A 16,370-nucleotide genomic window follows, 5' to 3' on the forward strand; every position below is an offset into this window, starting at 1 on the left:
TACATTGTGTTACACTGGTTTAGATCTACTGTTTAAAAATGTCATTAGTTTTAGCACTTTGAAGGAAACTAAATTAAAACCATGAGAGCAAAAATGTAAGAAGTACATGGTGAGCAAAGTCAGTCAAATATTGATGACTGCATATCTATAAAAAGTCAATGAAGATCAAATGTAAATTAAAAACTAAAATGTGCTTAGTCATTTGTTTTTTAGTTACAGCAAGTGGCAGGCCTAAAATAAAGAAAGGCTACAACAGAGAACCAATTTTATCTTTAGGCACTAAAATATCATTTACTGTTACTAGCAGCCTGTCACAAAAAGCACATCATTTACTAGCCAAAAAGTCTTAAAGTTATGTCATTAAGAAAAAGGGGAAAAAATCCAGCAAAGACGTGACACAGGACCATCTGACCCTTCAGCTGATCCATCTATTTTTCACGATGGAACGCTATCAGTCATAGATTGGCCTCCACAGAGCCCGGATCTCAGTGTGGGATCACTAGACAGAAAACAGAATAAAAGGCAGCCAAGATCCAAAGAAGAGCTTTGAATGTCCTTCAAGAAGCCTGGAGAACGATTCCTGAAGGCTGCTTAAATAAATGACAAGAAAGCTGCCTAAGAGTTTAGGCTGTGTTGCTTTTCAACTCATTACAAACAAACTGTTTTTGTCTTATATACTGAATTTTAATTTATTTACATTTATATAATGCGCGCCACTTGTCATTTATGTTGAGTACTTTCAATAACTGAGATGAATTATGGGAATGTATCTCTTTCATGAAGGATGATCTTATGTATTCCATGCTAAAGGAAGCATTCAAGTACCTTTTCTTAGTATTTAAAGATTTCAACCAGCTCTTACTGTGGCTGCCACTCAGATTCTTCCAGGTCACACTCAGTTGGGAACCTTCTTAAGCAAATTTGACTATTCAAACGTGGCCACAGAGTTATGTATTCACAACAATGTGACTGTGACTATCACACTCACTGAACATATTACTTCATTCAAATTACGCAGAAGCTTTCCCAATGAAAATGAATAAGCTATATTAGTATTTAAAGTATTTTATTGTACAAATTCAAGGTCAAATATAAAAAGCCTTTACCAATACAATAATCCAAGAAAATACAATATACCTTAAAGCAAAAGTAATTTTAAGACATTTTAGGAGTTCTGTTATCCCAGCTGGCATAGGGCAAGAGGCAGGGTACACTCTGTACAGGTTGCCAGCCTGTCACAGGGCCAACACAGACAGACAACATCCACACTCACACCTATGGGCAATTTAGAGTAGCCAATTAACCTAACCCCAATAAGTGCATGTCTTTGGACTGTGGGAGGAAACCCACACAGACACGAGGAGAACATGCAAATTTCACACAGAGAGAGAGGGAGAGGCCCGGGCCAAGGTGGAATCGAACCCAGGCCTTCCAGATGGTATTCTAACTGTGAGGCAGCAGTGCTAACCACTGTGCTGCCTAGTTGGCTTATTATATGTGTTATAAAAAATATATATATTGTAAAATATACTCTGAAAGTTTAAAATATGTGTGTGTGTGTGTGTGTGTGTGTGTGTACACTGCAGACTAAAGCACTTATGGATTATTTATTCTGTTTCCTGAAGAGAAATATGTGCTTGTAGGATTCACAATAGCTTTGATTTTAATACCAAGAGGCTACACGGACTTTATCATTTACAACTCGGATAGTTTTGGTGCGTGCAGTGCAAACAACATGGAACGCATGTCACAAAGTGTCAAGCAAAATGGTGGTTCGCTAAAAAAGGTTGAAGTTTTAAAAACAATGTCGGAGTATTGCATGAAGCAGAAAAAAGTAAGTAAACATGCTCAGTTTACTGCTTGGGAAAATCCTTGACCTTTGTTTTGTGAAAGTTTTTATTCTTTACGTATATGTTACTAAGTATATTGCATCTTGTATGTTGCATCTCTAACCAAAATAAAGTTATGAACATTTTTATTTTAAAGATGTTTCTATGCAGTAATATTTAGATCTTATTTATGCAAGAATGAAAAAAAAATTATCTTACCTATTGTCATTACCAAAATATTCTAACTGGCTGACTGAGAGATTAACTGACAAATAACATTTTGCTTTTCAATATGCATGAATACATACTATAAATGTTATAAAATAAATCTGACCTCAATGAAACATGACAAAAATAGGTTGCAATAGTAGAAGGTATGTTGCTGTAATGTAAGAAAGAAAAAGTAAATACCTTTTTTCATAAAAAAATAAGAACAAATACTTATTTTTGGTGTTCTAGATAGCTGCACTTACTTGGTGACATTTTAACAAAAATGTTGTATATTGTGAATACATAATTTGAGATCAATAGTTAGATACCAAATACCAAAGATGTTATTGGTTTCAATGCTGCCATGGTGAACACTGATGCTGTGAACAGTCTTAAACAGTGGCTCTAATGCCCTGCCTAAAATGTTAGTAACAATATATAAATAAAATAAAAGTCTGTGTTTGTAGAGATTTTGCTAAAACAAGAAAAAACATTATTATTATATAGGTTTTTAGATATTTAAAATGCAAATTAAAGGGAAGAGGTTCCATATCAGCATTTTGTACATTCAACCTCAAACAATTCTCAGAATAATTAGACATTTGGTGCTTTAGATAGATCATTTCACCTTATAAAAAATTATTAATCATACCAACCACCATATGTATATACAGTATACAATCTGTTCCAAGTGTTTTTAAAATCCAAAACAAAAGGTATGTTAAAAGATTTGCATTTCAGTGAATATGGCTGCTTAGCCCACTATCAGGGGCGCAGAGTTCGCATGGACATTCATCATTTCCTTTTCCATTACTTGAAGGTCATCCGCAGGCTGGCAGCTGGTCTTAAGACGCTAGGTAAAGGTATTAATATTGTCAGTAACAAAAAATAGGGTGAAAAGCAGGTTAGGATTCAAATATTCATAAAAATGTAAAGTACCTATAGGTGACACTAACAATATCACTGACCTGCCAGATAGTGCCTCTTCCTTTGGCCAGTTTGTAGATCACAGTGGCTGGGATCATCGAAAGCGATGACATGGCGAGGAACCAGCCAATGCAGTAAGCCCACCAAGGATACACATACATGTTGTTGAACCTCATTGGGGTGTATCTCAGCAGCAAAAATATAAGTGTTCCCTTTAAAGGAAAACAATAAAAACAATAAACATTATGGGGTCAGAATAGAGAATATTGATACACTGTTCAGAAAGATTGCTTTAGAAACTTACACTGCAAATAAGAGGGGTGGCATACAGCCAGCAGTACTTGATCAGTGATAAAGGTTTGTATCCAATCATCCCCTCAATGTTGGTGCAGAAGCGATCAGCACCTACAACAGAGACTCTTGGTTTACTAGAAAGAAACGGGTATTTAAGTGTAAATATTTCCACACAAAAAAATCATATTGAACAGGAGTTGAAGGATGACGGAAATGATTCATTTTTCCCTAACACAAGGAACTAATGTAGCTGCATAAACATGAAGAGCTAATTGTTTTTTGGGAAACACCTTGTTGGTGCAAAAATACAATTTTATGCCTGTTGAACTGTGTTACCTTTTGCATTTTTTGTAGACTCAACCAAAGAAGTGGGAACAAATTATGTAGCATTTCCCGACAGTAGCTTTTTAATGCTAAAAGAGGGCTTGGTCCATTAGTAAATCTGGCCCTATATGTGCATGCATATACACATATGTGCATACACTACATATATTTTGGTAAGAGTGGACCATTAGTAGGATGTAACTCTTATATAACTATAAAAAAGTTTAAAAGTATAAAAACCAAATACCCTTACACCAGTAACAATTTGATCTTACCATAAATCCATCCGATTGTAACTGACTGGCAGATTGCCAACAGCAGAAGAGTAGGACCACTGCAAACATAGTGATCAAAGATCTGCAGAATGTACGCACCAGCCTAAAATTTAAATATTCAGTACATTAGTGTTGGTATTATTCATATTTATTTTGTGGTACAGCCCTTTTTTCTTTTTTTTTCAAAATACTGGAGTCCTGCAAATGTAAAAAGTTAAGTAGTAATTAGCAGTTTTGAAAGCATACTGTTCTCTGGTCTTGCTTGATATTTGATTTCCATCCATCCTTTTCTGTTTGTCCAGGTCTGGGTTTCTAGGGCGCCACTCTAAACAGAGATGCTCAGACCCCCATTTTCCCAGCCATGGCCTCCACCTCCTCTTGGATGATACCAAGGTGTTTCCAAGCCAGCCAGCTGAGATGTAATCCCTCCATCTTGTCGTGGGTCTGCCTGGGGCCTCCTCCCTAACCCTTTCCAAAACACCTCACTTAGGAGCTGACCAGTGGCGGTTTCTGATATGGGCGACATGGGCAGCCGCCCAGGGCGGCATTTCATCTAGGGCGGCATGACCGCCCCCTCCCCCCAACGCATTGCGATCGCCGCAGCAGCGCCTACCTCACTGCTCCACTTGTGGGGTAATGGGCGCCCTCTGCTTGCTGTGTATTGCATGTAGCTTTCTGCCATGGTCTGACAGGTTGTAACAGAAGGAAAGGGGCAGGCGGGGGATTCTCTCTCTGTCTCGCTGTCACTGCTTCACTCGATCGTCACACACACACAGCGCTGCCCCGCCCCCTTCTCCTCTCAGCCTGGGGTGCGAGTCAGTGAAGCAGTGATGGCGTGAGAGTGAGACAGTCAGCTGGGTTCATTCATTCATGCCTTTACAGTTTGGGCCTGGTTACAGCCAACATTAACCGCTGAATTATAAATAAAGGCGACTTTTGCTGGCAATCTCTCGCCAAACCTTTGATCCTCACTGACACTGCCATATCAAGATTAACACGAAGTGTATGTCCTAATATTGAAAAGTTTTGCGAGATCTCGCAAAAGTAACTCAGGATCTCGCAAAACTTTTGCGAGATATGCATATGCAGATATTTTTTTTTGTCCTCCCATGTTTTTTTTCCCCCATGTTCCACAGAATGAATCTGTGCATCTAATAAAATTAGATGCACACAAATGATAGAGCACAAAGTCCATTTCATTTATAATACTGTAAATATGGTCATTAATTCACAGTATTTGTGTGAACCCGAATCCTGATAAAAAAAATAACACAAATACGAATCTAGACAAATGTTCAGACACACAGCAGTCGCTCATTACCCCCCAAGTGTAGTAGTGCCGCGATCGCTATTGTGGGGGGGGGGGGGGGGGGGCGCTGGCGGGGATGCTCGCCCAGGGCGCCAAACAGGCTAGGACCGCCACTGGAGCTGACCAACTGTAACGGTAAGCCCAGAAACCCTTTGAGTACACACACTGTTGCTGCTTATATCTCCAATCTTTTTCTTTCAGTCACTACCCACAGCACATGGCCATAAGTGAGAATAAGAACATCCCTGCTAATGTCCCTGCCACACTTCCCACTCATGAAGAAGTTGCAGCAACACCACCCAACTTGAAGTAGGTATTCCTGTCTTTTCAAGACAGGAAAAAAAAAAACATGACTGAGATATTAAGACACAAGTCCTCAGACTTGAAGGTGGTAGTTCTCATCACCGCTGTTTCTCACTTGCAAGCAAATCGCCACTCGATGAAGCCACAAGGACCACACAATGCACAAAAAGCAAAGTTGTGATTATGAGGCCACCAAATCTGACACACTCTGCCCCTTGGCTAGGCAAGAAATAAAAGCTTTGAACAGAATCTTTTTTTATTATTGTAAGTTGCTTTGGATAAAGGCGTCTGCTAAATGTAATAAAGTAAAGTAAAGTAAAGTAAAGATCAGTAACAAAGGGAGTCCAAAACCCACCAAGCCTGACATTGCTGACAATTCGAAGCATGCTCTCACTAAAGTTGTGCAGGGATGGAAAAGTCCATAACAATGGACCCAATACTACATACTCCTGAAGCATCTCCACAGGACACCCAGAGTCCACAAAGCACATGTACACATGATTTCTGTGCTTTCTTTGTTGTATTCTGTGTTTTGTTACGGAACAGGTGACAGATGTGGGGTATTTAATCTTACAACTCACCTGTGACACCAAAACCAAGCCAAGCATACAGGAAAGAGCACAGATCAGCAACAGGTAAAGCTCTCTGCGGTATCTTTTCCTTAAATGGGAGGGGAAGACATCTGTTAAAGAGGTCATGATGCTTTCAAGACCTACAAACTGGAGAGTGACACAGAGACAGGTTAGTGTAGAGATAGGTTAACCAGAAGAAGAAGAAAAAAAAAGAAACACTGCATTACATTTTCTTAGGAGACATAAGAAAGACTGCAGCTGACCTGGCCATCTATTCCCAATAAGATGATCATGCTGAAGAAGCACACAGACCAGACTTGAGACCAAGGCAGCAGGGTCACAACTTGTGGGTAGACTATGAAAACAAGGCCCGGACCTACAAAGTGAAACCAACAATCATTTCAGGATGCAAAAGTGTCTCTAAATGACAACTTTTTGGTCAAGTCAAGTTTAATTGAAGTGGACATTTTAAAAATCCAAATATTGAGCAACACTGAGTTAAGGAAATGCAGATTGGATGAAACAAAACTGAAAAATCTTAAACAGTAGGAATATGAAATAAATAATAAGTTAGACATTGGTTGTTTATAGTTTAAATAAGTGTACTGGGTCTTAAACATAGACTTAAACGCAACCAATAAAGAAGCAGATCTGATGTGAACCTGTTCAAAAGCTTAAGTTCAGCAAAACAGGAGTGGACATCTCAGACTCTACAGGTCTCAGTTAGCATGTTAAATGTTGAAGTGCATGACAGCACAATTAGAAAAAGACTGAACATGTATGCCTTGTTTGGAAGGGTTGCTCTCTAAAGAGAACATGGCAGCACAGCTTAGGTTTGCAAAGTTGCATCTGAACAAACCACAAGACTTCAGTAACAATGTGTTTAAGACAGACCAGATGCAGGATATGAGCTCAAACACCTCATACCCACTGGAAGCGCAGAGGTGAAGGGGTGATGATTTGGGCTTGTTTTGCAGCCACAGAACCTGGGCACCTCGTAGTCATGAACTGCTCTGTATACTAAAGTATTCTAGAGCCAAATGTGAGGCCATCGGTCCAAAAGCTAGAGCCCAAACTGTATCATGCAACAGGACAATGATCCCAAGCACAGCAGCATATCTACAAGAGAATGGCTGAAAAAGGAGACGCAATGGTCCAATCAAAGTCCAGACCTCAACCTGATTGAAATGCTGTGGTGGAACCTTAAAACAGCCGTGGATAAATGAATGTGCGCAAACCGCAATGAACTGAAGAGCCAGCTACTGAACGACAGACCATATGATAATAAAATGTGTGTCCATGTTGATGTGCTGGAACTGTTACTGACTGTTTACAGTAGAAAAGCTCAGCACATGAATTCAGAGAAATCCTGAATGGCATTCTTATATAATTGTGTTTGCAGTATACTAGCACACACAACACAGCATAGGGTGCAGAAATTTCAACATTACATGCATAAGCTGCTCCAAGTCTTGGGAAATGAGGACAATTATTCCAGGCTTGTGAAAATTCCCCACCGTCATGCTTTGTGGTGTCAGGATCAGTAGTGCCAGAACTGATCCAGCTTGTGGATAATTTGAAATTTTCAGGCAAAAATTGATTCCATGAATTGAGCTGGGATCCAGATGATATTTGGATCCAAATTAGTTTATGACATTTTCTTGAGAACATCAAGGTATTTTTTCTTATTTCAATTTGATACATGTGAAAGTGTTATGCGAAACATCCAATTTACTCGCGGTGGTAAAGAAGCTTTGAAAAAAATTCTTGCATACAGATCTGTACTTGGATCAACTCAAAAAGTAAATCACAGGTTGGGCTAAGCGCCATCTCATAAAAAGGTTTCATGCTAATCTGTCCATAATTCTTTGAGTAATTGTGCTAACAGACAAACCAAGCCCAACACATGTATGGATAAAATCTGTGTTTTACTACTGAGGAAAAAACATCAGTCTGAATTTTTTTTCATCCATACCTGACTCGGCAACTGCAGCAATGTCAACACCCTGTTTTTGTGACATGTAGCCCAGAATGGAGAAAATGGCAAAGCCTGATATAAAACTGGTCCCACTGTTCAACAAGCAAAGATAAAAGGAGTCTCTGCAAATCAGAAAGAAAACATACTGTCATTATTTCTTTTCTGACAACAAAGAGATAATGGGCTGTGAGAAACACTGTTATAGTTACCTACTGATAAATATTCTGTTTGTGGTGGTGCTGGAGGGGGCTACATGTATGTATACTGTATGTACATGCAAAAGGAGGCACACAGACACTTTCTTTCTTGCTGTATTCAGTTTATAAGGTTCTCCTCAGCAGATATTTTAACTGCCAAGTACTTTGGGACAAATAAATAATCAGCTACTTTTCCAGAGAGTCTCGTGCAGGTAGTCCTTGCTTTTCTCTGCAGCATTAGTGAGTTCAGAATTGGGGCACATAAAACAATTCTCCAGCTAATGCAAATTCTGGTTGGAGTGGCCCTCCAGCTTCTTGCAGAACAAGGACTACCTTTGCCAGCAGTCTAGCATGGTAGAACGGGAGTCAGTCCACAGATTAAGAGATTCGCTGAAAAGGTATCTTCCTAATCAATTAACAGGAGATGAGACAGTCTGGAGCTAGCTCATTAGCAGCAATAATTAAAAAAAAATTAACTGGCAAATATAATTGGGCAGCCTGAGCTGGTGTGTGGAAAACCAAGACCATGTGGGCAGAGTGGTGGTGCAGTGGTTAGCACTGTCGCCTCATAGTGTTATGACGTGTTCATTTATTTGTGAAGGAAGACACCTGAAACACTTTAATTAAAAAAATTAAGACATTTATTATATTAAAGAATCAGAAGATATCACGCATGACATGTGGGGCTCAGCTCAGGAAGACACAGGCCTATGTGTGCTCCAGCTCCCTCCCCTCTGAGCCCATGTTCCTCACTAACCATAACATTTTTATACTGCCACTATCTACACGTAAACAGAGTCTGTGTGCTGCGGTTTGGCCTTCGTCATTGGTCTTGTCCAGTGCTGGTTTTCATGATTTCTTCCATCTGCGATAAAGCCTTGTACAAAAAGCACATCTTCTCCCCTGATGTTTCAGTTAATCAATACAGAGCAATTTTATCCAGATTAATAACAGAACATGGTGATGTTTAAATTGTATGTACTGTGGCAGAACCTTCAAGGATAAGATAAACTGGGAAGTTAGTCTGGCACTTCCTAATGTCTAATGTATTTATTTATTAAATTGTCTGTTGTTTGCTTCAGCCACTGTGTATTAATTAATTTCCTGGAGTTTACTTTTAAACATTTGTCATTTTATTCTTTGGGTAAAAAATAAAACCCCAACAATAGCAGAAGGTTCCTGGTCCGAACCCCACCTAGGGCCCTTCCCTGTGCCTACATGGATTTCTTTGGGTACTCCAGCTTCCTCCCCCAGTCCAAAGACGTGTATGTCAGGCTAACTGTTGATTCAAAATTGGCCATAGATGTGAGGTTGATAATGTGCTTGAGGTGTATAGTAGTTGGTAAGACTAGAAAAGTCCTTTATAAATGTAGGTAGCAACATTACACTATACATGTATTATTTATTGTTACCTTTGCTACAGTCTTTAAGAAACCAGGAAAGCCATCATTAACACAGTTAGTGGCAAACCATTTTGGGAATGCCACTTTAATACAACTGCAGCCACTGAGATTCAAACTGAAATGTGTGTCATGTCTTCGTGAGGTACTCACCTGTAACAGTTATTGTTGTACTTGTTGTAGCTCCCAAGTGTAGTCAGGCATCCCAAACATATTGCATAGGAATAAAATATTTGTGTTCCAGCATCCATCCAGACCTGTAAACCAAATTATTTTTTCAAAAATACTGCTGCTACTGCCGCACAAAAATCTGATGCAATTACGAAATTAGGCTGAATCATACCAGTGGGTCAGCAAGCCGTGCAGGATTGGGGTACAAGTAATACTTGATACCATGGAAGGCTCCGGGAAGGGTCAGTCCTCTGACAAACAGCAGGACTAGCAGGATAAAGGGGAATGTTGCTGTGAAATATGCTGCCTGTATTGAAGCAAAAAAAAAAAAAAAAGGTTGTAAATTAAGGAATACAGTACCACAAACAATGATGTAAAAATGTTGAATTCTTTTATGACAGCATGCTGTGATGAGGTCATACTGTCATGATATTATTCAGCAACAGAGCAACCAAATTGTGCATTTCCTACATAATTTGGCGGGAACTGTTTTATAAGTCTGGATAGACTTAAAAAACATATTGCATGCATGATTATGACAAAACAGTAGATGCCTGGGAACTTTTTTCATTTTTCCCCATGAAACACCTTAGTCACTCTGAGAACAAGTAGTGGCAAATAGATCATTTAAGATAAGCACTGCGACAGTTGATGATTTTTATGACCCTTCCATTACCATGCAGCCACCGGTTATGCCACCTCCACTTCAGATCAACAGCATATTATATCAGTAGGTGATGTAATCTCAAGCTTAAATCACAAACAGATATCCACTGATATGAAAAACAAAATTCAACATCGAAGCACCTAAACCAGCAGAAACTCCACATCATATGTTAGTTATGAGATTACCAATCGCCACACATGAAAATATATGATACAGATGTGTCCAATAGGCTAGAAATCTAGATTATGAAGCCTGCAGAACAGCAGCATCCTGATTTTATTTTATTTTTTCACTAACAACAAAGACAGTTCATTGTGATTTCAGTGTTACCTTTCCTGTGGATCTCACTCCCTTCCAGACACAGAAGTAGCAGATGACCCAGGCAAGAAGAAGGCACAGAGAAAGTTCCCACTGTATGCTTCCCAAAGCCTCTATGCCAGTGGATATATTCAATACCCGTCGCCTGAAAGATGATGTACTATCAGTGTGTGGAACAGTCATTTAAAGCAATGTAAGTGTTTTGTTTTTTTAATTACAGTGTTATTAACAATCAAGACTTTAAGTGAAGCAAAGATTCAATGAGTGTGGCTAGAAAACTGGGCAGGAAGGCAGCATAGTTGCACAATAGAAATACAGCTATCAGTCGCATGTACCTCTGAACGGAAAGCAGACTTTTTTGTTTTTGTTTTTATTAGTTACATATCTGATTGACAAGTCACTGGGTCCAGCATGAAAGGTCTGTTGAAGCTGAAGCTCATCAAACTATTCAGAATGATGCATGCCTGTGACTGAGATATCAATTAAACAGTTTGTAGATGTCCACACAGTGCCAACTAAAGGTCAAATCAGGCAAAATAAAAGAAAGCACATGTTCTCAACGTGGTGGCCCTGAAGGTAAACTTGTGCTTTTTTTCCACGATGTCTCATTTCCACAGTAAGGAATTACAACGTCGGGAACCATGAGCTTTAGCAGTTTATTTTGAGAGTTGGAGGTTGGAGGGGGCTGAACAACCTTTTTTGGTTTTGACTGATCATAAGCTGGGATATTTCATTGTTTAAAAAAACTGTTAATTAATTTCCATGTTCACATCTTTGTTGCTTTGAATGGCAGCAAAGTTGTTATTGTTAGGGTTGAAAGTATCATGCATTGACAGTAGAGCTTTGTACGCTTCAAATTTGGGCGTGATTATCTTGAATTATTTCATTATTGAATGGCCAATAAGACATTTGGTCAGGCTCTTTATTTCACTAACCACTTCATTAGGTACACCTGTTCAACTGCTTGTTAACAAAAATATATAATCAGCCAATCACATGACAGCAACTCAATGCATTTAGCCAGCAGACACGCCGACGTTTGAACCAAACATCAGAATCAGGAGGAAAGGTGATTAATGTGACTTTGAATGTGGCATGGTCATTGGTGCCTGACGGGCTGGTGTGAGTATTTCAGAAACTGCGAATCTACTGTGATTTTCCTGCTCAGCCATCACTAGGGTTTACAGAGACGCATCTGTAAAACTGAAGGTATTCAGTGAGCAGCAGTTCTCTGGGTGAAAATACCTTTTTTGATGACAGGTCAGACTGCTTTGAGCTGACAGGAAGGCAAATAACCACTTATTACAACAAAGGTATGCAGAAGAGCATCTCTGAATGTACAGCACCTCAAACCTTGAAGCAGATGGGCTACAGCATCAGAAGACCACACTGGGTGCCATTCCTGTCAGCATCAGTTAACACTGATTTGTGACTAATATAGATTAAATTATTAAATAACTTACTGCCAAAACTCTAAAACAGAAGATGATGCATTCACAGGTGATGTCCAGTTGACGGTGGCATTGTAGTTGTTTATTTCGATACAACGATCTGAAATAGATCAAAATATTGTTAAACATGTTCTACTTAAACATCATCAAGCAAATACAGCATGAAATTTCAGTTGCTTGAACAAGACATCACACTTGATTAAAAATACAATGAAGTAGGGGCAGCACGGTGCGGCAGTTAGCACTGTTGCCTCACAGCAAGAAGCTCCTGTGTTCAAATCCTCCATCTAGCCAGGACCTTTCTGTGTGGAGTTTGCATAGTCTCCTTATTTTTGTGTGGGTTCTCCACAGGTACTCCAGCTTCCTCTCACAGTCCAAAGACATACATAATGTCTGTACCCTCCCTCACGCCCTGTAGCAGCTGGGATAGACTCCAGCCTGCCCCCACCCCCATCCCCCTGACCCTGAATTGGATAAGTGGAAGAAAATTGACAGATGAGGTATTATTTATGAAATAATTAAGTATTATCATTAGTATTTTATAAAGGTAAACTTGTGTAAATATTTACATTCTAAAATTTCAACTAATATTTCATATAGTTAAAATATAATGAAATCACTCACAATTTTGGTAGTAATGACAAAAAAATTTCATTTACTTGTATTCCAAGTGTTATTACAGGTGGTCCACGGCAACTCTCCAGAGAAGGAAGAGAACAAGTAGAGAAAAGCCCAGGCTAAAATCACAATGTAGCTGATACTTCCATAGAAAATTATCATTTGGCTGGCGTATCCCATGCCTGGAAATAGCATAACCATTAGCACTGCATTCCCTCAGTTTTTCTTCTTTTATCTGCTTCACCACAATCCCAGTGGATAGCTCACCTTCAAACAAGGGGCAGACCTTCCTCCAGCACATGATCCCCCCCTGACTCGTGTACTGGCCCAGTGCTGTCTCCAGCACAAACAGAGGTATGCCACAGGTCACAAGGAACAGGATGTAAGGAATGAAGAATGCACCTGCAGGTGGGAATAAGTAACTGTTAACACACATATTATACCACATACAAATTTGGCTCTATTTTGAGGATAACAAGTCAGTATTTTATGATTAACAGAAGAAATAGTGTGAAAAGTAAACAGGGACAATACAGCAGGTCAAGCTTGGGGATGGGATTCGATAACCAGCCCCACTTTAGAACCTGTTTCCAACTGTCCAGTTCATCAAATTTGTGTCTCTCCAAGCTTATCAGTTCCTTTCCTCAATGGCAGAAGAATCAGTAATGGTAAAGAACATATCAATATCCAGCCCTAGTAAGGATGATCAAAGATCTCTCGATGATATGATACGCAGTGTTATGTTAGTGCTGCTTCTTTTTTAAGAACAATAGACTACATTTCCCCCCTCCAGCTGTCTCAAACTCCAGATTCCCTTTTCAGTTCAGATGTTTTTACATTTTGAAGGAATATACTGATGGTATATGTTTCCACTTATTTGCCTGAGAAATTTGTTTTAGACTGGAAGATAAACATAACTGATTAAAAATACAGAAGCTTATAATGTTTCGTGTCATCAGGAATTTTGTGTTCTCACTGGGCAATGGACCACATTGATGGAGACTACACAATGATAGAAATGGAGACTTCAAGGTCACCCTGCTGTTGAAATTCTCTGTTTACCATATTTTGTTTTGTATAATGATGTAACCAAGATTGATAAGCTTTTAGTATATGAAACTGTAAGCTGGAAAAGACTGTCAGTATTTCATGTCACACCCACTGGCATGGCATGCAGTCCTGACCCAGATTAATCTGTAAACCTGTTTGAAATGGCTTTATTAAATTTAATAATTGGACCCCTTATTCCGTTGTGTTGTCTCATTCCTGTTCAATAAACGAAAATGCAGAAACCTAAAAGGCTTAAGCAGCAGCAGCTCATATTTGTTTAAATGTCTTCAATTTCAAATAAAAGACAAAGTCACATCGCCATAAAACTAAACAGACCCAAGCTGAAGTTTCTGTCGCTCTTGATCAGAAATGTGACAGGCTGGATTTCATTTAGCTTGCATGCTGAAATTGACACCACACCAAGTATCATCCAGGGAAAGCAGCACAAAGTGTTGTAAGCAGCTCAGTCTCACACCTTCTTTCACACCTTTCTGGCAGTTCAAGTAAGCCTGCTGGTAAAAGTTTATGTAACCTTTTTGGTGCCATGTTGCTGCTCCTTCTGTTGTAAATCTCATTAAAGTTGACAGGGATATGTTGCCAAACCACTTCAACTTCCATTCACATCACAGGTTAGTTTTATTGCCAATATTTTTTTCGCAGTTTTATAAATCTCACCCTTGGCTTCGTTTATCGCAGTTTAGCCCTACTGTTAATCTTCCAGACAAACACTTTATTAAATGCACAAATGTGTAACAAGCGTTGCTATAATGAGCAGCTCCACGGTCTGTGCATCAGTGTGCACAGAGACCTTCTGTTGGCTATCGAGCTCAGCAGTCCTGGGGGTGCATATGTCTGTAATGTCTGTTGGTCGCACTGCAGCGGTTCGGCTCCGCGTTACATCACAGGCGTCGTCCGCACCTCCTGTCCTGGCTCGTGGAGTGTGCGCCGGTCTCCCGCTGTGTTCACCCTCTATACGCGCTTTGACTTACAGGCGTTGCGTAACCGTGACTTATATTTCAGCTTCCTATGGTGGTATTTCTTCTGAACATTTACCCAATGATGAATGTGTGTCTTTTGAGTTTTAATTACTTTAATTGATTATTACATTAGCATTATCACATGGCCTTCGCTTCTGTTTAGTAACTTGCTCAGTTTGATAACTTGCAAAACCCCATTGCTGCTGCAGCGCACTTTTTGTTTGCTTCTGCTATGTGTTAAACTATGTAGCTGAACTTATTCAAAATCAGTTGGAGAGCTGTGTTGTTTTGTAATAAAAATAAATCGGAATAAATCTGGCAATCTGGAAGGTTTTTTTTGTTTTTGTTTTGTTTCTTTTTTTGCCTTTCATTACCTGTCGTCCTCTAAATGCTGAGGGACACACGGAAATCTGTAAATACAGGGATTAAAAACTAAGCTGCTAACCTATTTGGTCATCAACCAGTTAATAAACTATTCATTACTCACCTGCAAATTATAAAACACACACACTCTCACATAACAGCCTAATAAAAGCTATCAGGCCTTGATGATTAATAAGACAACAGCCATTTTCTTCAGCCCATTTTTTTTTTGAAATTGGCAACAAAGAGGTTAAGATGAGGTTAAGTAAGAGGGAGGATAAAAGGGATAAAAACGAAATACTCACCCCCGCCGTTCTTGTAGCAAAGATATGGAAATCGCCACACATTTCCAAGTCCAATAACAGCACCGGTCACAGACAGGATGAACTCTTTTTTGCTGCCCCATTTGCCACGCTCCTCAACAACTTCTGAGGTGCCGTTTGTAGGGGAATGGGACAGCCTGCGTACAGAGTCTGACATGCTGCTGAGCGAGAGCTTACCTAATGGTAAGACTGGCACAGGTCCCTGAGCTTCTCGAAGAGACAGGCTGGAGACTGTCTCATGCAGACGTGCATGGGGTTAGCCAGTTGCCCGACTGTATGGCCACAAACTGATCTTTCCAAGACTGTCGGGCCATCAACCGACTACTCACTGAAGTCAACTCACTTCTTTATTATAGGCTATTAAGTTTTGATTCTGACAAAACCACAAACCAATAGGAAACATGTGCCTACCTGTCAATGGCAGTCCCGCCCACTGGTACGTAACTGAGCCCACATCAGTTGCTCAGCGTGACATACTGTGCGCGTGCTCAGCATGTTTCCCGCTGGGTGAAGAGTCCTCTTCGATGTTTGAGATAAAGACCTGGGTTTTTTGCTTGTTTGTTTTTCTTCTGCCCTTCTCTTCTGGTTCCAGACAGGCACAACCGTAAAAAAGTTGACAATTTCTGTGTGATATCCGACTACTTTTCTGTCTTCTTTCTGGAGAAGCGACTTCTTTAAATGTGCATGTGTCACCAGGTGAAACAAAACTATAAATCTCAGGATTTAAATAGCACATTCATACAAAACGGCAGTTTTGGGATTGTTTTGAAGAATCAAGCACATGTTACTGAACTTAACTGAAAACAAGATGAAG

General features: G+C 39.7%; 1 protein-coding gene across 1 annotated transcript; it reads right to left on the minus strand.

Annotated features, from left to right (window-relative positions):
* Positions 1 to 1,492: 1,492 nt before the first annotated feature.
* Positions 1,493 to 15,977, minus strand: LOC115780113 (sodium- and chloride-dependent GABA transporter 2-like). The gene is made up of 14 exons (XM_030729108.1): positions 15,539 to 15,977; positions 13,111 to 13,245; positions 12,885 to 13,025; positions 12,238 to 12,325; positions 10,787 to 10,919; positions 9,962 to 10,096; positions 9,772 to 9,875; positions 8,019 to 8,143; positions 6,307 to 6,419; positions 6,053 to 6,190; positions 3,860 to 3,962; positions 3,271 to 3,371; positions 3,008 to 3,178; positions 1,493 to 2,892 (listed from the first exon to the last, which is right to left on the minus strand). The coding sequence occupies exons 1-14, from the start codon at positions 15,711 to 15,713 to the stop codon at positions 2,794 to 2,796; spliced, it is 1,761 nt and encodes a 586-aa protein (XP_030584968.1). The 5' UTR covers positions 15,714 to 15,977; the 3' UTR covers positions 1,493 to 2,793.
* Between the last annotated feature and the right edge of the window lie 393 nt (positions 15,978 to 16,370).

The sequence above is a fragment of the Archocentrus centrarchus genome, chromosome 5 (genome assembly GCF_007364275.1).
Source record: "Archocentrus centrarchus isolate MPI-CPG fArcCen1 chromosome 5, fArcCen1, whole genome shotgun sequence".
In the NCBI taxonomy this organism is placed as follows: domain Eukaryota; kingdom Metazoa; phylum Chordata; class Actinopteri; order Cichliformes; family Cichlidae; genus Archocentrus; species Archocentrus centrarchus.